At 40.7% G+C, this 27,831-nt stretch overlaps 1 protein-coding gene across 1 annotated transcript in view; it reads left to right on the top strand.

Annotated features, from left to right (window-relative positions):
* Positions 1 to 15,104, top strand: part of slc6a2 (solute carrier family 6 member 2) — a 143,723-nt gene extending 128,619 nt beyond the window's left edge. The window contains exons 11-14 of the mRNA XM_041191297.1: positions 3,152 to 3,252; positions 9,033 to 9,200; positions 14,602 to 14,673; positions 14,787 to 15,104. Coding sequence (XP_041047231.1) covers positions 3,152 to 3,252; positions 9,033 to 9,200; positions 14,602 to 14,673; positions 14,787 to 14,810 — 365 coding nt within the window. The 3' untranslated portion in view covers positions 14,811 to 15,104. The remainder of the gene's footprint in view (positions 1 to 3,151; positions 3,253 to 9,032; positions 9,201 to 14,601; positions 14,674 to 14,786) is intronic.
* Positions 15,105 to 27,831: the final 12,727 nt, after the last annotated feature.

Here is a 27,831-nt window from a genome sequence, read left to right as displayed (position 1 = left end):
GTAAGTTGAGCTATTGGTATATATAAAGAATGGGGCTGATAATGCAGTTACAGTGCAGATCTTGCAATCACTGTGCAATGGGTCAAGCAGATGGCTTTTCACAATCATGCAAGGGCAGCCAATTTTAAATTTTTTAAGAGCTAGGTACTTGATGCATTAGGAGTGCCAGGAGTTCAAGGTAACATTAATGAGCACCAGGAGGAGGGCTGCTGTCTGGCAGCAAAACTCAGCCAATATATGCAGGACTTCAATGATTGGAACAAAATGATCCAATATGTAAAATACCCTTTGGAAGCCAAGAAAACGGAAATTTAGCAATAAACAGTGGCTTATCAGGAGCGGGAAACTCAATGGGCATTTCTTGTTGTTTCTCTTAATGTGTACTCTGGAAACATACACTAAGCGATTGGAGCACTTTGTTGGACAGTCCAGCAATACAAGGGGGCTTTGCACTAATTACAATAAAGTCTGATGCCTTAATGACCCTTATGCAGTTGATGTGCAGGCTGAACATGCAAAATGCATTTGGGACCCACATACTCTACACAGCACGTTAAGGCTCCATAGGTCTCATTTCTCTACACGATACTTATTGGGTGCTGACTAGGCCTTCACTGCACGAAAACCATCTCTGATCTTATAGGCTTAAAATAAATAGATTATGATCTAAGTTAAAATAGTATTGAGTGGAATTACAGATGAAAACATTAAATGTTTGGGGCATAGTTTATTCCAACCTTATACCCTGTTCAAATCAATAGTTTTCGGAAAGTCAAAACTTGTTATTAATTGCTGCAGAACCTTGTTTTCTGTGGCTTGCCTTAATAATGGAATATTAATCTAACTGAAATATTTTAGAAGTTCATTTGCACCAAACCAGCTGAAGCAACAGATTAAAGTCTGTATTCTCAGTCTGACAAATGATAATCCAGTCCCTAGTCTTCTAAATACCAATTTATCATTCACGATTCATTATTAGTCTAGCCAATGTAAATATCATAAATCTTACTGTTTCATAAACGTTTACCATTCCATTGTAAATAAAATGCCTTTTAAAATACTTTTCTTTATTTGAGTGCCATGATGATAAATTGTTATATCACAAAATATAAGACTGTAACTCCATAAATGATTTTAAAAAAAAGCTTTGAAATCCTCTTTTATAGAAAAATGGTATATAATGAATTGGGTTTTTAAAACCTGATTAGAGACCAACTGACAGTGGTACTGTTAACATTAGTATTTACTAGAAGTTAAATAACATAGCCTACTATGTCTTCAATATGCTGGGCAGGAGGTGTGTGCACATTTCTGGCCAGAAATGCACCACCAACCTTACTGGTATAGGGAATAAAAGACGTCCAGAGCCCTTGCCTGAAAGAGGCATTAGTTACCCTTGCATTAACAAAGAGGCTGAGCTCTTGTTGGAGATCTCACTTCAGGATAGGTTTGTCCTGAAGCAGCTGCAGCTAGTACCAGATCTTGGGACCATAGCAACCTACAAGGTAAGTTTTTCAAATCTACTTAAATGAATAGACCCAATATAATCCCATTTAAAATTTAAAGAGCTTAAATAATTACCAGTCTTCGTATAAATTCTACTATTTTGCTTCTGCATTTTAAGAGTCAGTTTAGGATCACTATGGCAGCTTGCTTTAGTTGCAGTTAAAATTGGATTGCTTATCTGATATGTATAGTTCATTCCTTCTAAATGTCTGCTCATGGAGCCTCAGATTAAAATGGATTAAAGTTTTGTTGAATGGCAGAAAGTTATACTTTTAAAGAATTTGCATCAATGGATTTTTCACTTACCTGAATTTCATATTTGTGGATTTGATTATTTCTTGTCAACTGGAGTTATCACATATGTGATAAATTAATGTGCAGTAGGCTAAACCAGTTGAATTAATTTAATTGTATTTCATTACTAACCCAGAAGAGAAAATCTTGTTTTAATGAGGAACTAATAGGATTGTGCACAGCTGCATCGTTTATTTTAATGGCTTAGTTATGCTCTTGTTTCTGCTCCTTCACATCAGTGAAAAAACTGCAGTGTAATTGCTGCACCTGGAGCTGATACTTTTTTGTATGTAACTGGGGATTGAAGTCCTCAAACTAATCACACATTTTGACAAGTGGTATGAAACCCAAAGGAGACAGTCTGTCAGTGCTTTGGCTTTACAACTACTCCACTGCACTATGATCATAACGGGTGCAAAGCAAACATTTTCCAATGGGTTTGTAAGCTGTCTCATCTCAGCAGTGAATTAACTTTTCCATTATTTCTTGTGAAAATTAAATATTTGATTCCAATGCCATGAGTTGAGTTCTAAACATGAGCGTTATTCAAATTAATGAGATAGAAGTTCTCATAGTTGTCACCAAGGCCATGAGTTGAGTTCTAAACATGTGCGTAATTCAAATTAATGAAACAGAAGTTCTCATAGTTGTCACTGCCTTACACCCTCTTGTTCTGCCATGTAAAATATTAACCTTTGCAGGTGCATTTTGCAAATACTTATTCTGCTTGAGTGTTCTAGTAGTGTTGGTCAACTTTTTTCTCGCCATTTTGACAATTGGGGCTCTAACTCATTGGTTTGGAGTGTGGAGTTGGGTTTACTTAAATTATTTGTCCACTCATTTCTCCTTTGAAATGCTTCGCTCACTTTACCAAAGGGCTAGTCATGTTGCTTGTTAGTTGTATCTATCTGGTTTGAATTTAAGAACCATTTTGCTTTATTGCAGTTCAATAATCTATCTCCTTGATATGAATTATCTCTTTTATTTAATTCAAGCAAGTGCCCTGAGGGACATTAAGGGTTATTCATGGCAATTTTTTAAAAAATTGCCAAGCTGCCTTCAACATATCATGTTTTTTTCCTGAATTGGTCCTTGAGTCAGTCTTGAAGTCAAGGAAACTCAGCTCTCGCTTAGAGTATATATCCTTTGTAAAACTGGTTTCTCACATGTAGAGAATGTGTTCAGAAATTATAATGTTCGCTTGCTAGTGGGCAATTAGATTGCTATTTCTTTTGTAACTTGAAATAAAATGGCATTGTTTCTTTGGCAACTAAATTGAAAAGGATGGTGAAGTGTCCCACCCACGATTTAGCTGATGTTCTAATGTATTTTGGAATTGCTTCTGCTCTAGGAGTTGACAGATTCAGTGAAGACATCAAGCGGATGACCGGCTTCAAACCAGGTCTCTACTGGAGGCTCTGCTGGAAGTTTGTTAGCCCAGCCTTTTTACTGGTAAGCAAGCAGTAGTAAAGTTGGCCCAATGTCTTAATAAATTGTGATACTTCATTAAGACAGTCTGTCAACCCAGATGGCAGACTATTTGCTTCTTTACTAATGGTCATTTTTGTATTTTAGATGGCATAATAAGAGGGTGTGGTGCAGGAAATGGTTTAAATCTCATAGGTGCCTGCCCCTCATGCCCACCCACCAATTACTGGAGTCCCAGATGAAGTTCCCACATTTCCTACAGAAGTCATCACAGTGGGATAATAGAAGATATTTACATATCTGTCCCATTTCACTATAATTGCATCTCCTATCAATCATGAGTTATGATTGTGGAGCTATTCCTTTGTCTCATTTTATGAGTAAGGACCTAAAAGAGAGTGCGCATTGGGCCATAAGCTAAACATCATAGTTCAAAATTGGGATATTTTAGGGAAAGTTTCAGGGATATTTTTATATGGGGGAGGGAAGCCTTGTTTGAAATACAAGTCTTGTAGTATTTACAAATTTTCCAATGTCTAAAGATCCTAACATTTGGCGGTTTCTCCTTGCCATGAGTTAATCAACTTAGTAACAATCTATTCATAGAACCAAGGGGCAAAATAATTTTACACAGAAAGAGGCCATCATAGCTGCACCGACTCTTTATTAGAGCAACCCAAAATTAATCCTACTGCCCCATCCCTCACCATAATCTTGCATCTTCCTCTGTTTCAAATAGTCACTAGAATTCTGTGCCAAGTACCCTGGCATTTGTCAGTGTGCAGGGGTTCAGAACTTGTGCACAGTGGAAGTTTAACTTCAAGGAACAAATAGTGCCTTCAGTATGTTAACTGGAATTTAGTCTCACCACAAGTTTGTCTGACATTGATTTCCATCTAATCATTGAGATGATAGAATATCTTTGGTACATGGATCCTGATAAGTCAAACTGAATGCATATAATTACGTAGAATAGATTTCATAGAAACAGGGCATTCCACACAACCAGTCCATACTGGTCTTTATGCTGCACCTAAACCTCTTCAATCCTTCCTTTTCTAACTCCATTAACATAATCTCTATTCCCTTTTCCCTTGGGTGTTTATCCAGCCTCCCTATATATCTATATTATTCACCTCAACTATTTCCTGTGTAATGAATTCCACATTCTAACCACTCTTTGGGAAAGAAATTTCTTCTGAACTCTGTTTTGGGTTTTTAGGTGACTATCTTATATTGAAGGCCTCTAGTTTTACTCATCCCCATAAATGGAAATTTCCATAATTTTAAAGACCTCACTCCCTTAGCCTTCTCTTTTCTGGAAAAAAGGGATCCAGCCTGCTCATCCCTTCCAGACAGGTATAATCTCACAGGTATCTCGTAGGTATAATCCCATAGGTATAATCATATAATGTAAATCTTCTTGCACTCTTTCCAGCACCTGTATATCCTTTATATAATATAGTCACCAGGACTACACAAAGCACTCTTAAGTTTGTGATCTGATCAAGGTTCAAGGTTTAGATTCATGTTCTTCAGTGAAAAATGAATCACTTTAGTTTTCTTTAAAGACACTGAGGAGGGGGGTGGTGGGGGGAAGCAGGAGCATGGGATTAATTGGATAGCTCTTTCAAAGTGTAAGCGCCGACATGATGCTCCAAATCATCACCTCCTATTCTGTAAGATTCAATGGGTGAGATTCTAACTCACTCAAAACCCATCCACTTACACAGTGTTAAATGGGCCATATGATTCTACAGAAAATACAATGGAAAAGATGAACAAAAGAATTTGGAACCTTCTAGAATGATGCTTTAAAAAAAGTAATAATTTTACTTTTTAATGGCCGTTAATTATGAGTGTAAAATTAGCAGGAAGGAGCAGTAACTCCTCAAACTCCTAACATGATTGTTATGTATAGGAATATGACCAATCGTCATGTACTTTACTTTTATGAGACATGCGACTTATTAATGGGACAGAATTCCAGTAGTGGCTGCATACAATTCACTAATTAAGTTAGATTTATTTCCTTGGACACAGATTTAGTAAATGTAATTTTTTTCAGCTCATATTCAGGGCAAAATAAAAGGGTGTTGCAGATTAGGTGCTAATTGGTGTATATTGAAAAAAAATCTGTAATACAAGACATAAAGTGACCAGCAGTTGTTGAAATACTGAACAGAGTCAAAGGGCACTATAATAAAATATTTGAAACAGCTTTATTCCAGAAAGTAAATGAATTCTTAATTAAGTATAGTACATAAAGAGAGATATTCAATTACATCTAATTAAATCAGCAGAACACTTTAGGCCAAACATTTGCACTCTACAACAAATGGAAAGTGTATGCCGAGTAGAACTGGCTTACAAAGACCCTCCCCTAAGGTTATACAATTAGTCACATTTACTTTAGGAGCAGTAGTATGCTTTTGGCAGGACTCTGGGCGTGCAGCTGGTAGTTGTCAGAAACAAATTGTAAAACAAGGTAACATGTGTCTTATTGAATTTAGCTGCACTGGCATTTCCCTGGCTACACCTTGCCTCTTTGCAAGATAATACGTGCAGCCTTTGACATTCGGTTCTGCAAGTCTTCTGTTAGGTAACAGATTTTATGTGACAGGACCAGAAATGATGTTGTGGTCATTGTGAAAAGTTGGCAAACAATATGTGCTGTTAAACAGATGTTGCAAATCAGTCCCCAGATAGACCGTTCTCCTTAAATCATGTTGCCCATACTATCTGGTAGAACACTCGCCTCTCTACTGAAAGATTGTAGAATTGAGGACCATGGTTATCAATTTGATAAATCTACCCGTGTCTGACATGACTTCTAAATGCAGTTCCACACTGAAGTGAACTGCTGTAGTGGGAGGGATAAATAAGCCCACAAGAGGTCAACTCAATTATCTCTCTCACTTACTGAACAACAATACAATATAAATCGTCAGTTACAGTGAAGTCTGTAATTACAGACACCGTCTATCCTGCACTCTTGGAAACAACCTGTGAAAATTTAAGTTTCAGTTGAAGAAAGAAAAGGATAAAAGTTTTTTTATATTCTTTCACAGGACGTGGATATCACTAACTAGGCCAGCATTCATTGCCCATCCCTAATTGTCCTTGTGAAGGTGATGGTTAGCTGCTGCCTTGAACTGCTGTAGTCCGTGTAGTGTAGGTACACCCACAGTGCTGTTAGGGAGAGAGTTCCAGGATTTTGACCCAGTGATGGTAAGGAACTTCAATATAGTTTCAAGTCAGGATGGTGAGTAACTTGGAGGGGACCTTGCAGGTCGTGGTGTTCCCATGCATCTGCTGTCCTTATCCTTCTAGGTGGTAGAGGTTGCGGGTTCGAAAGATGCTGTTGAAGAAGCCTGGGTGAGTTGCTGCTGTGCGTCAAGAGAGTGCAGACTGGAAATCAGATTTGAAGAAATGATAGGCGATGGTGACCATAAAAATGATTTTGAAGTGACACAAGATATCATAATACAGGAAATGACCACTTGGCTATTTCACCAAAAATCGTTTTCCCTATCATGGAATCAAAATAATTTGTTGATCTCCTAAAAGGTGATTTCACTAACTTTCTTCTCATGTCTAGAGGTGAATCAGGAAAAACTACAAAACATTCAACTAACTTGTTCACCTTGGGTTTCTTTCCAATGCACATTTTCTTGGGTCAGAGGAACTCAGGAAATACTGTGCAATTGACAGTATTTCTTCATCTCAATGATTACACTTGGAAGCTTCAATCCCATTCCCAAGCAGATATTTATCAATCTCTTTCATTCATCATCACAGCAGTAATTGTTTCTCCCCAGTGTTTGTCCCATATATGTGGGAGGAAAATCATTTCTAATTCTTATTGTGCCCATAAAGATGTAGGAGCAGGAGTAGGCCATTTGGCCCATCGAGTCTGCTCTGCCATTCAAATGAGATCATGGCTGATCTGATAATCCTCAACTCCACTTTCCTGCCTTTCCCCATTGGTAAGACCATAAGACATAGGTGCAGGAGATTTGTTAATCAATTGAGGTTTGTTAATCACATGCTCATTGAACATTGTTCAAGTTAGGTAGCCTACCTATGATAATTGAGTAGATTCCTTTTGAAGTCGCTCCGAGCCACTCATTTTTTAAATATTTACTGCATCCAGGTGACACAGTGTTTCTTGGTACGGACCAAGAAAAAACATTCCCTATCATTTCTTACTATGCTTTGATCAAGTGCAAAATTTATTCATATCTGATCACCATATTAGCCACATTTCACATCTAGTTCAATTGAACCCCACGCTCTTTGTAACAGTATCTTTGTTTTCCATCTAGTTCTGTGGAGTCCAGCTGCATCGTGTAAATTTTTCCACTTGTAAAAGCTTTCCAATGTTTTACAAAAGCAATTTTCCCTTGTAAAAGTACTAAATTTGACCACTTTAGTAAAATAGTTTATTAAACAACTATTAAGCTATTTAAAAAAGACCTCAGAATAGCCCAAAGCACTTTGTAGCCAATAAAGTCTTTTTTTTTTGGAGTATAGTCAAAGTTGTAATGTAGAGTAACATGATAGACAATTTGTGAACAGCAAGGTCCACAAACAACAAGAAAAAGACCAGATAATAAGTGTTAATGATGTTAGTTGAAGGATAAACATTGACCACAATTCAGGAGTCTCCTGCTCTTTGAAATAATACCGCAAGATCTTTTATGTCCAGCTGAGGATCTTAGTTTAACAGCTTATCTGAAAGCTGGCACCATGAACAGCATAGCAATCTCTCTCAATAATGCACTGAAGTATCAGCCTAGTTTATGTGCTTGGGTCTCTGGAGTCTCTTGAACCCACAGCACTCTAGCTTAGATGCAAAAGTGCTAGAACAGAGCCAAGGCTCATACTTATCCTAAAATGAAAGCAAACTACTGCAGATGCTGGAAATCTGAACCAAAAACAGAAAATGCTGAAAAACTCATCAGGTCCGGCAGCATCCGTGAAGAGAGAAACAGAGCTAACGTTTTGAATCCGAAAGCTCTGAAGAAGAGTCACATGGATTTGAAATGTTAACTCTGTTTCTCTCTTCATGGATGCCACTGGACCTGCTGAGTTTTTCTAGCATTTTCTGATATTTATCCTGTTTGTTTCTCCGTGTACAAAAGCAACACATTTAACATCCCTTTCCATTTTTTAATTTTTATTTTGTACACCACACCTTTAAGTTGTTTCATCAGTTTCTCAGACCTTCATCCCATGATGAACCTTTTCCATCCTTGAAATATCAAAGCTGGCTGAGTGCTAATCACCTTCCCCAAAATTACCCAATTAGACACTTCTATGGTACATATGCTTTGCTTTTGTCTCTCAAAACAATTCTTAAAGCATCTACTCTTAACTCATTATCCAGTTGGCTGAGTAATAAGTCCTCCATTTTTATGCCGTGTGTAGATCTGTCCTTCAATCACCTGAGCCACTTCACCTTATGCCACCACTTAATTTGTTTAGTTGATATTTGCTTCCATGTTGTTTTCACCTGTCTTCCTTGTATCCTGGCTTTAGGTTAGATGTAGAAAGTTGTGACCTTCGTTGGTAAGATACAGTAATAAGGTTTTTAAAATAACTTTGTTTTAATATGTGAAATTTTGAATTATTTTAACATTGGCTTGGAAATATTTACGAGCTTTTACTTTAGCTTTAAAGTGAATATTTATTTATAAAAAAAAAGATTGTCACATTGAATCAATTTCTGCTCTTTGCATTACTCTCCTTCTTGGGAATCTTTACTGTTTTAAATAACGCGTTTCCTTTTCTTCTGTTAGTTTGTAGTGATTGTCAGTATTGTGAAGTTCAAGCCTCTAACCTACGATGAATATGTATTTCCAAACTGGGCAAATCTTGTTGGATGGGGAATAGCAGTGTCTTCAATGTCACTAGTACCGATCTACGCCATCTACAAACTCTTTACCATTCGTGGGACCTTAAAAGAGGTTAGTTTTGGTTTATTTTCATCATTTTTAAAAACATTTGGACTGTATGAAGGATTAAAATGGAAGGATATGTTTTGTAAGGAGACTAGAGCTTTGATTTTTGTGACCTGGTGTGATTTGCACCCAAGTGGTTCAGGGTAGAATTTAAATGACTCAGATTAAAGTGGGAGATTCTAAGGTCTCCTGCCTAGTGGAACCCTGAAAGGGCAGGGAATGATTTACCAACCTGCTTCTGCCTAATGGAAGATTGAAACTTCCACACCTCCAGGCCTACACCTAGAAAGTTGGAGCACTCACCTCAGCCCTATTAATATGAAAAAATAGATTGACATAAGGCCCCAATTATCATCATCCAACTGTACTGGTTGTTACTGTACCATGCACACTCCATTCAGCATCAACTGCTAGTCCTGCCAAGCAGCAGCTCAGCAGATACATTTTCAATTATGTCTGAAGGGCCAAGAGCACTCTTCTGTGTTCCATGAAAAATAAAACAGTCTGATTTCCCCACCTCCATAAAGTGGATTCTCCTCCCTTTGCCAGAACCACTTTCTTCCAGCCCTGAGACTGTTGAGACCACCGGATATTGCAATGGCCTTGGAATGAGCGAACTGTTCTAAGGCATTCATTTCCCACTCGCAGACTGCTGGCCCAATGCTAAGGAAGGTGGCCTCTGTCAGGCTGACCATGAGCTGGCTATACCTACCCAAATATCTGGACTAAAACCTACTTCAAACCATGGGGTCTGCCCAAAACTTTCCAAAGTCAGCTCATCAGCAAGAATTCAGCCTTACACAGGAGATACACTGTTAGGGAATCAGGAAAATGCAAGTGAAATTTAAAGGGATCAGAACAATGAATAAGGCAGTGTCACAATAGGCTGAAAAATGTTCTGAAAGCCTTTTGAAAAGGCATCTGAACCCATTGGCAGCCTTTGCTGAATTGGTAGGGTGAGAGGACTGAGAAGTGACTGGCAAAAATGAAGTTAGCAAGATGCAGACATGAGGTTGCAGGCACGTGATGTTCAAGCCAACATCCATCCGTTGTTTGATGGCAGCTGATGTTACATGAAGTGGTTGCAAGGAGGGTGGCCCTTTTTGCTACTCCATATTGCCATTCCCATAGCTCACTATATTAGCATCCCTGGAAGGAGCTGGAGCAATGTTGATTTTTCTCTTCAGTGCTGTGATTATGTTCCTTTATGCACCGTATCAGAGCATACATACCAGCACAACAGCATAAATACAGTCTCTCAGCATAGTGCATGTAGCAAATTAATTCCAGTTGACATGTTAATATAAATTTGAGTCCACCAACCTCCACTTGTTGCTGATTAAGACAAATGTTCCTGACATGCAAAATAAATGAAAGGAAGTTTAGGAAGTTCACTGGATTACAGAAAGATTGGGACCTTTTGCTGTTAAAATTACAATGAACCTAATGGTGCTTATTTTAACCTATGCTTAGAGACCCAGCAATTTCAGATGAGGGGTAAATGTGAAATTCGAGAAGTTGCTACCCAAGTTGTGCCACTCCACTGTTAGCTTTTTGAAAACAGAATCTCATTGTCTGCCTCACCATTGAAATGCATTGAATGATGTGACATTGCTTTATTTGCATGGGCATGATGCAAGTTAAACTCACTACAGAAAGTTGTGTCTTGTCATTTCAAGCACAAGTACCTTTTTAACAATATGATAACTTAGTCATTGCCAACTAATCTCTCTGGCACTTGTTAACTGTGGAGGCTCATTCCTTCAGGTTTTATTTGATATTAAAGATTTTAAAATTTTCAAATATAAAATTCAAATTTTATTTTTTACTTTTACATCCTCTCTCTCTCTCTCTCTCTCAATGCAATATTCTCTCCACCTTTCCCTTTCTCTTTCTATATCTAGTTTGGCTTTGATCTCACGCCTTTAAATTACACATTATTCTCAGTCCTTGTGCTGTTAATTCCACTATTCTTCAATCTGATTGGTTAAGGAAAATACGCAGTTGTTTTCTCTGCTCACTCAGGTCCCAGATGCTCAGTTCTCTCACTGAGACATTATTAACTCATACTTCCGGCAAGTTGCCGCACAAAAATTTATAAATCTAAATGTGCAATGGAAACTCCAGCTGAAGACAGATGATGTTACAGCACATTATGATGCAATTTTTTTTGCAATGGAATTGCTACTGTTATTCATGTAGGCATCATTATCTTAAAGTCCACTTAAGCCTACATGAGCACAGAATGTTAAAATAATTGACTCATTTTTTTGATCAAACTTTTGGTCACCTGTCCTAATGTCTCCTCCTTTGATTTACTATCAATTTGTGCTCTTAAACAGCAGCTTAGGACAGTTTACTACATTAAAGGCACAATATAAGTGTACATTGTTGTTGTATATGACAGTGTCTACCATGTTTAGACAATAACAAGGCCCATAATAAGTCTCTAATAAAATAACAAATTACCAATCACTCAATTTGAGTGTTTCAATTTGAAGCTTATACGATGATTCCAGTTGTTGAATTTTTGATGCAGTTTACTTAGGAAGCTCACTGACTCAAAATGCAGTTGTGGAACTGCACTCAAGATGGTCATAAACCATGTTTTTGCTGTGAATCATAAAAGCATCTGTTCATTGTCAAATGTCAAACAACAATCCTTTAAAAGTTCTGAGAATGTCCCTGCATCTTGGTGTGGTTTTTCTACTTTTTTTTCCTGTGATATGCATCCGCTAACCATTTTTGATTTTTGACATTTCAAAAACATTGAAGGAGGAGGCGCCAGTGAATCAGGGTGATGCTCTGCCTGCGGCAATGGGGAATTCACCTTGAAATATTTTTAATGAATTGTCTCCTAATTTAATAAACTATAATCAACCATAGGTAGTTTAGGTGAAAATCAGATGCCCCCACCCCACCGCCGCAAAAGGCTAGTTTGGAGCTGGGGAACACTTAATCAGGCAGGACGGCATGGGATGGATACTCCACTGTAGTAGTAGGGCCTGTGTATATATAGGGTTAATGTGGGACTGAGTATAATACTGCCCACCTGGTGATATAAGAAAGCACATGACCCAGAGCCAGGGTCAGTCTAGAAATGGACACAGATGTGTATAGACCTAGGATTGAATCAGCTCCTTACCTGTAACCTCTACTGCGTATATGTACATAGTTATGAGTTGTTAATAAAGATTTGCTGTTAATATACTCAAGACTACAAAGCCTGCTTTATGGTGTCCAAAGCAGGATTCTTCACTCACCATCTTCACGCTTCCATCTGATTAAGCCCAGAATGGGAAGTCTCAGGGTTGGCATTCTCACCAGGATGCTAATTGAGGCCATTAAATGGGAAATTAATGCCCACTTTAGGGCCTCGCCCAGCAATGCTGGTATTCAACTTGCCACGTGGGAAGTCCAAGAAGCCCAGGGAGCCCATCATTCAAAGGCATTCAGGAGGGGTCAGGCCCATTGAGAGCCACCCCTCCTGCCCTTTCTTCTGACCCTCATCCTTTATCCAGCCAGCAACCCTCCCACCCCCCATCCTACCCTCACTAATTGACAGTGCTATCAAGCGGCACTTACACAGCAATAACTTTCTCACTGTGCTCAATTTGAGTTCTCCAGAGCCATTCGACTCCTGACCTCATTTCAGTCTTGGTCCAAACATGGACAAAAGAGCTGCACCCAAGAGGGGAGGTGAGAGTGTCTGTCCTTGACATCAAGGGAACATTTGACATATTGTCAGGAGCCCTGGCAAAATTGAAGTCAATGGGAATCAGTGGAAAACTTGCCACTGGTAGGAATCATACCTAGCATAAAGGAATATGGTTGTGGTTGCTGGAGGCCAATCATTGCTGCAGGAGTTCCACCAGGTGGTGTCCTGTGCCCAACCATCTTTAACAGCTTCAATGACCTTCCCTCCATCATAAGGTCAGAAGTGGAGGTTGTGTAATCATCAGCGAACATGTTCAGCACTATTCGCATCTCCTCAGATACTGGCGCAATCCATGTCCAAATGCAGCAAGTCCTGGACAATATCCAGGCTTGGGCAGATAAGTGGCAAGTAACATTCGCGCCAGGCAATGACCATCTCCAACAAGACAGAATCTAACCATTGCCCCTTGATATTCAATGGCATTACCATTGCTGAATTCCACCAATATCAACGTCCCGGACATTACCGTTGACCAGAAACTGAGCTGTGGCTACAAAAGCAGATCAGAGGCTGGAAATTCTGAGGCAAGTAACTCACCTCCTGACTCCCAAAGCCTGTCCACCATCTACAAGGCACAAGTCAAAAGTGTGATGGAATACTCTGCAGTTGTCTGGATGAGTGCAGCTTCAGCAACACTCTAGAATCAAAACACCATCCATGGCAAAGCAACCCACTTGATCAGCACCCCATCCAGCAATTTAAACATTCATTCTGTCCCCCATCAATCAACAGTGGTGGCAGCAGTGTGCACTATATATATCAGATGCATTGCAGCAACTTACCAAGGCTCAGTCAATGGCATCTTCCAACCTGTGACCTCTACCACCTAGAAGGACAAGGGCAGCAAATGAATGGCCACACCAACCTCTGCAAGTTCCCCTCCAAGCAACACACCTTCCTAACATCACAATGGATGTACCTACACCACATGGGCTGTAGCGGTTCAAGAAGGCACCTCACCACCGCCTTCTCAAGGGCAGTTAGGGATGGGCAATAAATGCTGGCCGAGCCAGCGATGACCACAACCCGTGAACAAATAAAAAAAAAACTCACCTGTGGGCTGGATCGCTGGACGACCCTAGACCTCTGGCGGGTGCATTGCACTACTCCTGGTGGCACTGACAAGAATGGAGAGCTACCGCCCCCTGATTGGCCAGCCACACTCAGGGGCAGAATTTCTGCCCTGTGGTCCTAAATCCCGTGGAAAGCTCACCGCTGGCCTGTCAAGTGTCTTATAGAGCGGCCTTCCCCAATGGAGATGATATGGACCACTCAACAGGTCTCCAACTGAGGGTCGAGACCCCTGTCACCTGGATTAAATTCTGCCCTTAGTAGCTTTTGTGGGATTTTGAAAGTTTAGTTAGTGAGAACAAAATTTGAATATTAACTTTTAAGATGTTCCCTTTCTATTTTAAGTTATGGTTCCTAGAACTGGAACGCTATGGTACATTTACCAAACCCTTATTTCTGAGAATATGTTCTGCTTTTTAAAAAGGATTGCTGTCGGTATTCAGAATAACATCTGCAGCCAAATCCTAAACCTTCCAACTGAAAGAGAGGTTGTCCAGAGAAAACCTGGACAGCATAACTAAAATGAGGGGAGAGCAGAACTGGTCAAAAGTGTGAAGTGGGTACATTTTTAGAGGGTAACTTTACAAATTATTATGTACAATATTTGTACCTCTCTAGAGAATAGCATACTGCATCACCCCCGAAAATGAACATTATCTTGTGGAGCAAGGAAAAGTGCAACAGTTTAAGGTAAGTAAAACAATCCTTACTAAATCCATTAAAATGCTGCATTTTGCCATGGCCAAGAGCCACGTGAATATTATATCTGTAACTTTTTGAACTGTCATTTGATCACTTCACAGCTCAAGCACTGGCTTGCAATATGAAAACTTCCAGAACAACTACATTACAATACAAGGTGCAGTGGAAATAATAAATTCCTGGACTTTGAACGTTATTTCTATGAAAGTTTCAGAAATGTCAGATTCCATTACAGCTCAAGTTCAGTGCCATATCCATCATGCTATGATGTGGCTGGCTGACCTCCTGACCTTTGGGTAACAGCAAAGGCAAATTATTTATTTTGTAACAACTTTTTTTTCATTCACCGGGTTTGACAAATTACAGCTGTCTACGTAGCATTGATTATTTAATCTGGAATATCACTATTTACTTTATTGTCACCACAGGCATACATTTAAAAAAAACGCTTAGACATTTGAAATCATTCAGCAGTGTTTTCTGACTAATTTCTTGTCAATGCCAAAAAGAGAGTAAACAATCTGCATTCTTTTTTTAAAATTCAATACTGCAAACTGCACATCCCATCTCTTAACTAACAGAAAGGCATCAATCCTTTTTATCGATCTTGTTTTCAACAATAAGTATATCCGCATTTGCTTTGAATTTATAGATTTGTAAAATGTAAACTTCTCTCAGAATTTTGTCTCTTCATAATTTCTACCGCTTATAAAGCCATAAATTATTGCCATTTCAGCATGAACATTTTGATTAGACATTTTGGCCATAATTTCCCTCATTAATAACCAGAGAGAAGAGAATTCCACCTCTAAGGATAGGGTTTCCTTTGGCAAAGTTCATGTTGAAATGTTAAACCATGCGTACAACATTGCTGTTTGCACCACTTTTATGCCTCTGGTCACCTGTTTAAATCCTGTTCACCTGTTTAAATCCGATGTCAAAATAGTGTACAAGAGGATATAGTTCAAAAATAAACATTCAAGTGAACTTTGCCAGTTGAAAGTTCTACCATCTTGTTTCTTTTTTTCATTCTTTTAAGGGATGTGGGCTTTGCTGGCAAGACCAGCATTTGTCACCCATCCCTAATTGCTCCTGAACTGAATGGCATGCTAAGTCATAAATAATAATGAAAATTCTGTGAAGCCATTGTATGGCTAGAGTGAAAACTTCCTCTTTACACGTTATGATTCACTGTCCCGATTTTAACATGCTATTTAAAGCAAATGCATGTGTGTAATGGTTTTCACAATGTGATCATTATTTATCCACTGAATATGAGTACATGAATGCATCATTTACAAGGTATAATATTTTATTGGCCCAGCTCTTCCAGCCACTGGATTTTTGCACACCAGGCGTCCCCTCAAGATGCACTTCGGGACCCCTTTGCAGTTCTAAAGCACTGGCTCCTTGGGAATTGCCTGGGAAGTTTGAACTTCTGATGGGCAATTCCCGTGCTCATCAGGACCCTCTGAAAAAGTCTCTGACTCGGAGTTAGAGTCAGAGACTTCGGACAGTTCCAGCTTACTTACCTAGATAGTTACCCAGGAAATGCTAGGCAGCAAAATCCTAATCTAACTCATGGGTAACCATATAACTGACTCCCTGACTAACCATCCAACTTCCACCATGCCCCCACCGATCCCCTGACTCTTCCCCAACCTGATCTGACCAGCCCTCACCAGCAACTCCACCCCTCTGACCTCCCAGCCCAACCTGACAAGCCCCCACCACCCAGCTCCCTCCGCGACACCCCCCCAATGCAACCTAACATGATATCGCCACCCTACCCAGCTGCCACCCTATCCAGCTGCCGCCCCACTCCCTTACCCACTTACCTTACCCATGCTACCTGCTTACACACCTACACATTCACCCGTGCACTCAAACATTCATTCACTAACTCATTGAGATGCTTTGGGACAATTCGACTCTTTACTATCCGAATACGACAGCTAGTGCCATAAAAAGGGGCATGGCAAAATCTCTCCGTGCTCCCTCTGTGGTTTACTGTGCTGAGTGAATTTTCCTGGATCCTCCATTGGAAGATTAACCAGCAAAATTGGAGGAAGATAAGTGGGTAGTTTTTTTTTTGTCTGATTAGGGTTGGATACAAGGATTCCAACCTTGATTGGAAGATTTGGGCCATTGTATTTAACTTGTAGCAGATTATCAACAAAATTAAAATATTTAAATTTAATTTGCCATTTAATAATGAGAAGTGAGCTGTCCTTTTTTCCCAAACTTGAACAAAAGCTATGCCATAAATAGAGCCCAAGAACTAGTCCATCTATAATTTGTAGATTAGCATCACTGTAAAATGTTCCCATTTAACACCTCAGGCCAAAAACGAAAGGAAAGGCATTTATCATTTACAGCCTCTCTAGTGATTAATCATATAGAAAACATTCAATCAAAGGTGCTTAGTCAATAATGAACTGTTTAGCAGTTATTAAACTAAAGAGCAACACTCGTGAAAACCAGTTTTCTCCATCGAATTAGATATTAAAGATACATAAATGGACAAAGGTTTTCCCTCTGCAAATTTGCCATCCATCTATTTTGCCTTACATATTTGCTAAAAATCCAAAAATTTGCTTGGGTGGGGTTGGTGACAGAGGGTTTCTCCTGGAAAGGCCGTCGTAACTTTGGCGGAAATTCCATTTGCATAGCCTGGCAAATAGTGTTTCCATCAAATTTACAATAGAATGCTGAGGAGATTTCCACTGTGTATACTTTAGTTATTCGCTGCTTGCAATCTCCCTGCATGGTGGCTTTCAAAATGGTGCATTGGGTTCTTCATTGTGTTGCCTTAAAAAAAAGTGCATTGAATTAAAAGTTGGAATTTTCACAGTAAATCAGAACTGACAATAATTGGCCAGAATTGGGGTTCACTAGCAGCCCACCTAACTGTATTGAAATAGCAGTAAGTGGGCTCTTGGTTGCTTTTTTGGCCACCCTATATAACTCATGATGACTGTTTGTCCAAGAATGCCTCAACCAACGTTTGCTGGGCAGCCATTACTGCACTTTCACTATGGCTGACTTACCACCTACTTAAGCAATGGAAATCTTCATTAAGTATTTGAAATCTTTAGCCCATCAAATATTCTTAACAGATACATTTTGTCCCATAATTAAACATTGTCTTTGAGACTGTTACAAAAATACAGTAAGCAAAATGTTTTGCAAAGGAAACTGATGACCAAAAAGCCACAAGGATAAAAATGACTGAGCTGTTTTCTTCCACTGTTGATGTATATTTTTAAAATAATTCTTTGATTTATTTGGGTTAGATGGTCTTTATCATTAAAATATTAGCATTAAGATTTTTTAAACATCTTGTATATAATTGTTTCTAAATTGTAATCAGCTGTATGAAGTTTGAGAGTATATTAAAAAGATCTATTAATCTACCTGTATCAAAATTGGTAATATTCAAGTAACAGCGATGCTCTTTTCTAAAAAGATCATTGCATTTGTTTCTGTGTTAAATGTTCTCATGTTAAATAATTAAATGTATTTATCAAGAGTGTTTATAAAACATGTGCTTGTAAAATCTATTTTAATGTACACCTGTTAAATTTGATTTTTGTGCTTAGTGTAAATATCAGCTGTTTAGAACTGTATCATACAGAATTATAGAATATTAAGATATTGTTTACATTCCAAAGTTCTGTTTAAAGTGAGTAAGGACCTCTGATGTAGTACAATATGCACACTGTAATAATAAAGTATATCTTCTTATACTAGATACTAGACTTCTATTTCTCAGATGAATATAGTTCAAGCAGTATTACCTACACTTACTGTCATTAAAAATATGACCAACTGAAAATATTCACTCACGAGTGAAGATTTGACATATTTCTTGACAGGAAGCTGCATATGATTCCTCCAACAGCTTGGAGTGTCACACACTTTATTTCCCCTGTTTGATGGCTGTTAGATTACATTTCCTTCCTTATAACCATAGTGCCAATAAAATAATTCTGGCCAGTCATTCTCTTAACCCCGCTTCACATGTTAAAACAATGTTTTGTTTTTTCACTACATCATTTAGAAATGTCAGTGAAAGGTTTCTAAATCACATTATACAAAATCATCATTACCACCTAGTTAAGAGCTCACCACTGTAATTACACAAGTGGGTAAATCAAAGTCATTCATTACTGAAGTCATTTCTGTCTATACCATAACTCAGTGCAAATCAATGGTTAGTTTTAGACTCAACCAATTTAGCTTGCTTGTTGACAAGTTAAAATATAAAATGAGGTTCTGCAATATTTGACAATATTATATTCTGCTAAATGTTTTAAGGCATTCAGCCCAAATTATATTGTCAATACTGAGCTACTCTGTCCTCAATAAAGGTCACAGCAAATTCTTAATTGATAAGGCTTGTAGGTAGGTGAACCTGCACTTCCCTTGTTATACTCTAATTTCAGAGTCCAACCTGAACCTGTTTGGTTAGGGTAAAATGATCAAGGCTCCCAACTCGGTGTGTTCTTTTAACTGGTAACACACAAATGTCAGCGCCCTGCTCCCTTCAATTTCAAATCAATATGCGCAAACACTGTTCTCTCTTAATCTCCTTAATCTCAAACAGGAGCCACTCAGGGACATATGTTTTCATTTCAGTCCTGCCAGTAGTTATCCTTGCAAGGCATTCCCTTGTCCCTAAACACAATCACCTTAGAGTACAAAGAAACCACACCCATGCTGTTGCGGACACTTTGACAAACAGACCACAGGAGTCTTAGGTACAGGTCACGATTGTTTACTCGAGCAATTGCAAGGGGAGAACCATCTCAATGCAGCTTGAGATAACACTCTGCTAAATTACAAATGTTCAACATATTTATACATTATTGGTCACGTACAAGAACAGTTTCCAGATTCCGATCTCGTCAACATATAGGTTTACATTAATCAGACATCTCGTAACAGGTACATGCATCGTATATCCCTATTTTTCACCTGGGCAGAGACCTTCCCACCTATCTAAGCTGGGACCATCTGTTCTTCCCCCTATCTGTTGAAGAGCACACTTAATCTTCGTTGTTACTACCATTGCTCTGACTGCAGTCTGGCTCCCAAGGCCTTTCTGTTGTTTGCAGGCCCTAAGGCTGTGCAAGATCATCTGGTAACCGTTAACTGTTAATGTGCTTGGTAGCCCTGGTTGCCTGGCGATTTTAAGTAATTCATTCCTTTTCAGTAAATTCTCCCTTACCATAAATTCTTTCTTACTTCCTTTCCCCTAACAGTGCCAATGACTAACACAAAATCTTAAATCTTAACGTATTAAATCCTGCGGTCTGTCCGCAAGAATGACCTGTCGCTTGAACATTTTAACACTCCACCCTGCTCCCTTGCCCACATGTCTGTCCTTGGCTTGCTGCATTGTTCCAGTGAAGCCCAAAGCAAACTGGAGGAACAACACCTCATCTTCCGACTAGGCACTTTACAGCCTTCCGGACTGAATATTGAATTCAACAACTTTAGGTCTTGAACTCCCTCCTCCATCCCCACCCCCTTACTGTTTCTTCCTCCTTCCTTTTGTTTTTTCCAATAACTTATATAGATTTTTCTTTTCCCATCTATTTCCATTATTTTTAAATCTTTTATGCCCCCCCCCACCTCCACTAGAGCTATACATTGAGTGCCCTACCATCCATTCTTAATTAGCACATTCGTTTAGATAATATCACCAACTTCAACACCTCTGTGTTCTTTTGTCTGTGACATCTTTTGATTATCTGCTCGTATCACTGCTTGCTTGTCCCTACAACCACACCCTCCCCTCCACTTCTCTCCCCCCGCCCCCCCCCAACCTTAAACCAGCTTATATTTCACCCCTCTCCTTGGATTCACCTAGTTCTGTTGAAGGGTCATGAGGATTCAAAACGTCAACTCTTTTCTTCTCCGCCAATGCTGCCAGACCTGCTGAGTTTTTCCAGGTAATTCTGTTTTTATCTTAAATCTTTTATCCATTCCAGATCCTGGATTGGTAAATAGCCCATTAACATATAAAGGTATTTCAATGAGGAATATTCTGGGTTTATCAGCATCATTGGATTGGTGAATAAGTTTTACCCTCTGAAGCAGTTTTGGAATTAGCACATCCAAGGGATGTGGGTGCCAACCCAGACTAGAACTATAGCTGTTAGCTTGTAAGTGTGGTTTACCACTTGGCTACAGGAGTTCAATGATCAAGACAGTCACTTAAATCTGGAGAAACAGATGCTATTGCAAGTTCTGATTGCATCAGCTATCTCTTGGTTAACATATTCATGAAGTCACATCATCATGTCTGTGCCTCTGTTTGATTTAATTTCAGCTCCAGGCCTGATTTTTTTAATTAAAAGTTCAGTTAAAAGCCTTGTGGGTTCCTAGGATTTGAAATTTGGCCCATTTCTGATGATTGTCCATTTACACACTGCCTTTGCAGTACAGTCATTTGACCTTTAATGTCGGTTCCCTAACCCTTTAAGTTTAATGCATTCTTGCTGAAGGACTGGCTACCAGCAGCTTCCCTTCAAGCTGTGTGAACCAACTTCTGGTTTTTATTCTCTATCTGTAACTGCTGGACTCTTCCTTTCTTAAGCCTGGGGTGCAAAACTCAGATCATTAGTGCAATTGAAGAGGTCACTATGGAAGCCAGAAGTCCTTTAAGTGGGACAGAATGCGCCTCTAGCTGCTTCTGGCATGGATCGTATGGTGGCCCAATGCTGAGAAGGGCACTTGTGGGGTTGGGGAGGGGGGGAATGGGGGATGGGGGTGGGGATCCAGGCATGTGCTGGAAACCTCCCAGCTGATGCTGTCATGATGTCAAATAGACCTACTGGCTGATTGGATGCTCTATTTGCACACTTGGGCCAAGCAGGTCCATTCGATGTATTTGCTTGTCACGTGCCAAGGAACAAGTATTCAGCTACAAGAGGGATCCAGCAATTACCATTTTTTAAAGGGCCAGGCACCTAACCTGCAGGTAGACTACTGCAAAATCTTGAAGTGCTGTTGAGTGTTTTTGGAAGTGTTGTGGTGAGTTGTTTTGGTTTTTGCAGAAATGCTGCTGCTTTCACAAGGGGAGGGCAGAGGATTTAGTTAATCTATCCACATAAAGGCTGCAACATGTATTGGGGCTGCAGCTGCAGTGCCTCTGGGTCTGCAGCACAGCCAGGAGATGGAGCAGAGGCTATGGAAAATCTATGCTCTGCGCCATGTCCTCTGCCAAGTTACAGTTGCACTCCTCCATACCCCTTGAGAATGACAGGAGGCTTTGTGCAGGGACCAGCATCTCAGTGTGTATCCCCATCAACTTTCTTCTGTAGGCCAACCTATGGAAGTCCTCATCTGTGTCCCAGAATAACTGAACTCATCTTCAACCTCACCTTCGGTGAGCTGGCTCCTGACCTTGTTGCAGTCCACTAATGCCCAGGTCACTCACCCATGTGCAGTTCCCAACTCTGTACTAGCTTCCAAGGTAAATACAATATGCCAATATCTGAGCTGGTGGCCAAGGGCGTCTCATCAAGTGACGAGGCCTCTTCATCAGTGCTGTGCCATTGCTCTCTCTATTCCTCCTTGGGCTGCTGTAGGTGGCAGTTTTTGGGTGTCTGAAAACAGGAAATCTGAAGGGGAGGATTGAGAAGTGGGAAGGGGACTGTAGGGAGGAAACAAGAGGTCACACCATCTGTGACTTTTCAGCATGCCGGACAGCAAGATATGGATGAACCGCAGAGTTGAGAGCAATATGGCAGTATCATACCGTCATTTTTCATTTTCTCAGTGCTGTCGAATGCTGTGGACACTTTTGCTGCTGGACTCATGATACAGGGAACAATCTCTTCCATAGGGCTTAGGCCTTATTAACTGCTGGTTCTGTTCTGGTGAGAATATCAGCGATTCTATTACACTGTATTTGGGTGATTTCAGCTCCAAGCTTGTTTTTTTTCTTTTGAAGTTCAGTTAAAAATCTCCTGGGTTCATGGAATATGAAACTTTGTCATTTCAGCTGAATAGCTGAAGGTACGTGGAGCATCAGGCGCTGAGTGTAAGATTGGCATGATTGCAAGGTGTGTGAGGGTGAGGTGGAGAATCTGGATCAGCATGAGTGCTGAGTGCCAGGCAGTGCTGTAGAGTGGATGATGGGTGTGTGGTGCATAAAGCTGCTTGGCAGTGGCAGTAGGGAGGAGATGTCATCTGAAGATGTATTCACTGAATTGACCACCTACAGAAGGCCTTTACACTTTTGTGTAGTTGCCAAGTTCTCTGGGCCAGATTTGGTGAATTGGTCTCCCTGGACACCTACTCCTAGTCCCTTCTGAGGGTAGTCCTTGAGGAACTTCTGACTCCACCCCGCAATTCCCCACCAGAATTGTGGCCTCTTTCCTCCTACCCACCTCCACCACTGAGGCATACAGCACCACACCGATGGACCATGGGAGTCTTCTCTCTGCCCAGATGCTCCATTTTCTTGGTTTTTAACGGCAGCAATGGCATTTAGCAGCAACCTCCTCTAATTCAGTGCAGCTTCCCTTCAAGAGGGCATTTAAGATGGTGTTATCTGCATCATGTGCTGTCTGCGAATGTTGCTCGGCCCACCTGTGAAGCCTGGCACTGATGACTGCAAGCGCTACCCAATGCAAGGTAGGCAAACAAACTTTGTAGCCTCGAGCGAAGTGCAGGGGGACACGATTCCAGCTGTACGACCTAATATGCTGATGTATAACAATGAGGTTCCCGACGTCCGATGGGGGAGAACGCAGCCTGCCAGAAAGCCAGCAGCATGGGCCCCACTCAAACTAATGCTACAACCACTTAATTGAAGAGGTAGCATGGAACTTGTGTGTTGCCTACCTCCACTGTAATGGGCATGGGCAGGTTGTAAACTGTGGCACCCATGTCCAAGAAAAAAACAGGGCGGACCAATTTCTAACCCTGAATGGGTTTGCATGAAGTTCCTTTGTCTGCTGTTTTAACAAAGGATGTAAACCATTGAAAATAAATGGTTTGCATCCTGCAATTCTCAATTGCTGTATTGCTTTTCATTCTGTCCAGCTGTGACATAGGTCTCACTGCAATGTGATAACAATTATGTTGTCACTTTGTATTACTGTCCTTAGCATAATCTCATGTTTAAAGTATAGCATCTCAATATTTTATTTACCCCAGGATTGCTGTCTTAAAGAAAACCTTGCAACATGAAGAGTTTAGGTTTGTTAAGATAGAAGAAATTTAGCACGTGATACATCCATTCATAGGAGTACCACAACTATTAAATCAAATAGAAAATTAACAATTCTGTTTACATATGGGATGCAAGTTTTATTTTAAAGATTAAAGTTTTATTTAAACTATGCAATGGTCAGACCATATCCTGAGTACTGTAGTCAGTTCTGGTCACCATGGCAATTAGTGGGAGGGAGTGTTGATGTGTAGAAGAGCCATGAGACTGATTTCTAAGACTGGATTTCTCTCTTGCAGTTCTGATTTTGCAGCAATACTGGGACAGGCAATGGTGCAAAAGCAAGTGGAACTCTCAAGAGTTGATATTAATCTCCTTACAAATGGGTGGTGGAGGGTTGAGGAGATTAAAAATGAGAAATTGGACAAGGCAGCCTCAACTTGCTGCATATGCACCGGCTGCCATTTTCACCGTGAGGTGTGCCTGAGCATCATCTTAGAGAAACAAGGGCCAGGATTTTCCAAGGCACGTTTGGTGGCTTGAGCGGACAATATGGCTTGATCGGTTTCATGACAGCATGAAACCAGTCCGCGACTGTCCGCTCAGCCTGCCTATGGCAGGCTGTGTTCTCCCCCATCGGACGTCGGGAACCTCATTGTTATACATCAGCATATTAGGTCGTACAGCTGGAATCGTGCCCCCCTGCACTTCGCTCGAGGCTACAAACTTTGTTCGCCTACCTTGCATCGGGTAGCTTTTGCAGTCATCAGTGCCAGGCTTCACAGGCAACATCACATCACTTTTAGGGGGACTCACAGGCAGGTCTTTACTTACCAGATCAGGCTTATGTGGATGGCTTTTCAATTGCTGCAGGGAAAGGTCTTGGTTGGCAAAATGGGAGAAGTGGCCTCGGGCAAGGGAAGAGGCTGCAGGACAAGGGCTGTACTGGGGAAAGAGGGTAACCCAGGGTGTGTGTGGGGGCTTATGTTGATCTGTGCCTGTGGCCTCAAGATGCTGAGGGCTGACGAGGCTGTCTCCAGAGGAGATAAGGCTAGATGAACATGTGAGGATGTGTGTGAGAGAATGGGTGGTGATGTCCCTTGAGCTGGCAATGAGTGAGATACCAGTGAATGTGTGATGGGCTTGAGTGTGCAAGTTCAGAGTGATGAGATGGTTGCCATTCCCTGGCTGCACGGTTGAGATCATTCATCCTCTATCTGCATTGGATGGCCAACCTCTTCTGTGCAGCATTGGCTCTGACCACCACTGCCACCACCTCCCAAGTCTGGTTGGTCACATCATGGCCCATCCTGCAGCCAGAGTGGGAGTAGAGGACATTGTGGCAGACCTCCCACGGTGTTCAAAAGGCGTTCCAGTGATGCGTCACTAAACCTGGGGACTGTGTTCTTTTTGTGTTTTGTGGACATCTTCTCTGTAGTAGTCATGGAGTGGAAGCACTGATATATGTGCATGTGGCTGGACTTTAAATATGGCGCCCAGCATGATGAAATGGCAAGGTGATGGTGTGGTGGGTGAATGAGAGCCTCCCTGCCTCTGAAATGGCGTGTTTCCCAGGAATTCATAGCTAATGCGGCAGGTTTGGGATGATACAGCGTAAAAACCCGCCATTGTGGCTAGCAGGTAAAACATCGTTTTACACTCCCGCTACTGCACTTAGTGCAAATCTGGGACAATTCCGCCCATTGACAACTTGTATTTTTACAATGCCTATAATGTAATAAAACGTCCTGAAGCATTTCACATGAGCATTATGGAACAAAAAATGACACCAAGCCACATAACACAGGACACTTCCTTATAGTATTTATATTAGGCCCCCACAACTGGGAGCTAGATTTAACTCTAATGACAGTGGGTTGGGTTTCCCGGGACTTGCGAAAGCCGCAAGTGAATGAGTGGCACAAGCCACTGGATCCAGCAGGTTTTTACAGCTCTGCTTGTGAGCCAGGAGCCTCAGGAGAGTTTCCCTTGATCCCAAAACGAAAGCTCTTCCCGTGATCATCTGACCCTATCAAAACCAGCGATCCCAAGCCTTCTGCCCTGACCCCAGCTGCCATCTCTCTCTCCTTTCCAATTGCTAGTCTGAACACTTCGCCATGATTCCAATAGCTCCCAGCTGCATCCTCCTGCCACTGGTTTTCGCAGCTGGCCAGCTGGTCAATTTGATAATCTGATCAAATAACAATGAGGTCCTGCCATTAAATCTGGCAGGACCTCTGTGGTCCTCGATTTGCCTGGGTTTCCCCTGTCCCCAGTCTCTTTCCCCACCTCCCTGTAAATATTGAAGCCATTATGCCTGCCCCCTATTTATTTTGCATTCTCCATATTTTCAGGCAGAAGTGGCAAGGAACGCCGCTACCAGAGAAAACATAGGCAGATGTATCCTAATAAGGTGGTGTTAGGATCTTTTAAAAAGAAATATGAATTTTCCAGTAACTGACTCAAGGGAACACACAAGATTTCAGATTTCAACATTCTTATTGTAACACACATTAAAAATCAACATAGACTATACTCTAATTAATAAGCAACTAATGGATTAAACAACAGAAAAGGTATCCCCAATTAGCTATTTAAAATAACTTAAAACCCACACCGCATTTATACATTACATGCACTCTCCATAGACATGTAGTCTTGAGATTAAAATCCAAAGTTCCTCCTGGGTCTAACAGGATTTCTTCTCCCTGTTTCACCAGAGTGAATCTTCTGGTGTCCTTTTTAAACAGTCCCCTTCACTCAATCCTTTGAATATAATTTAGTGGGCTTCCTATCGCAAGGTACACTCTGGTGATTCCACGATATTTAATTCTCCACAATCGTTGTTTCCTCGAACATGGGTTCCATCCTCTCCGTCCCCCATTTGATGGCTAACGCAAAAGCAGACCTTTTCTTCTACCTGTCATAGCAGCATCTATTGTAGGTCGTCTTCCCCTAAACTCTCAGTCTGACTGTCTCTGAGAGTATGTGAGACTGCAAGCAGCAAGAACAGCTGCATTCTCCTTTGTGTTCAGGTGTTATAACTTAAAAAGGTTTAGACCTGATCCCCAGTCCCCATGGCAACCAGGTTACAAGGGCTTGTCTCCAGTCAGACATCGTATGAGGTCACGTGCCCCTCTATTATTCCATTTCGCCTTGAATTGAAGGAGGCAGTTTGAAACACAACTATCTTCCAAAATATTGCATGCATAACAGCGGTAATGATGGAATGATTTCATGTATCATTTGCAGCTACAGAAACGCCATATGTTAAAAATACCATGGTATTGCAGCCATCCACAATGCTTGAAGTAATGGAATGCTGGAAAGAGAGTAAATGAGGGTAGGAGTATTGATTGAGTGAAGGAAAATTTGGTTGGAAATCCTATATTTCTATGATTTTACACTTCATCAGAGCCAGTAAATTTTTTAAATGATTGTGGGAAGAAATTGAACACTGCTGCTCCGATATTTTAGGCATCCAAAAATCTTAAATAGCTCTGACAATTTTTGCTTTCATTATCTATTAATTCTCCCCTTTTGTCTCGCTTGAGTTTGTGAATCCATTTATCCTTTTCAAGACTGTTCACATCTTGAGGTTTGGGAGAAAGTTTTGGTCACAATCACCTGTGCCAAATTTCCCAAAGAAGGTCCACTGTCTGTCAGATTGATAGCTGATGACTTTTAGGTGTACAGGGTGACCACCTGAAACAGGCGTGGGTGTCAGGTCCCTCAATTTGCAAATTGTGCTCCTAAAGCCTGTCCTAATTGGTCATCCAACGGGCGGAGCTTGTGTCACACACGCTATGTTCAGTTGTTACAGGTCGTCACCGGCCTAACCCGCAGTTCATAAAGATACCCTGGGAGGCCACTCCAAAAAGGTGAGGTCAGGTTTAAATCTTCTTGGCTTCACAAAAATACTGTGGACTGCTTTTGATCCATTATCACCCCCTATT

Source organism: Carcharodon carcharias, chromosome 7 (assembly GCF_017639515.1).
Source record: "Carcharodon carcharias isolate sCarCar2 chromosome 7, sCarCar2.pri, whole genome shotgun sequence".
NCBI lineage: Eukaryota > Metazoa > Chordata > Chondrichthyes > Lamniformes > Lamnidae > Carcharodon > Carcharodon carcharias.
The sequence above is the reverse complement of the archived record's forward strand: the minus strand, read 5'-3'. Positions and strand labels throughout refer to the sequence as shown.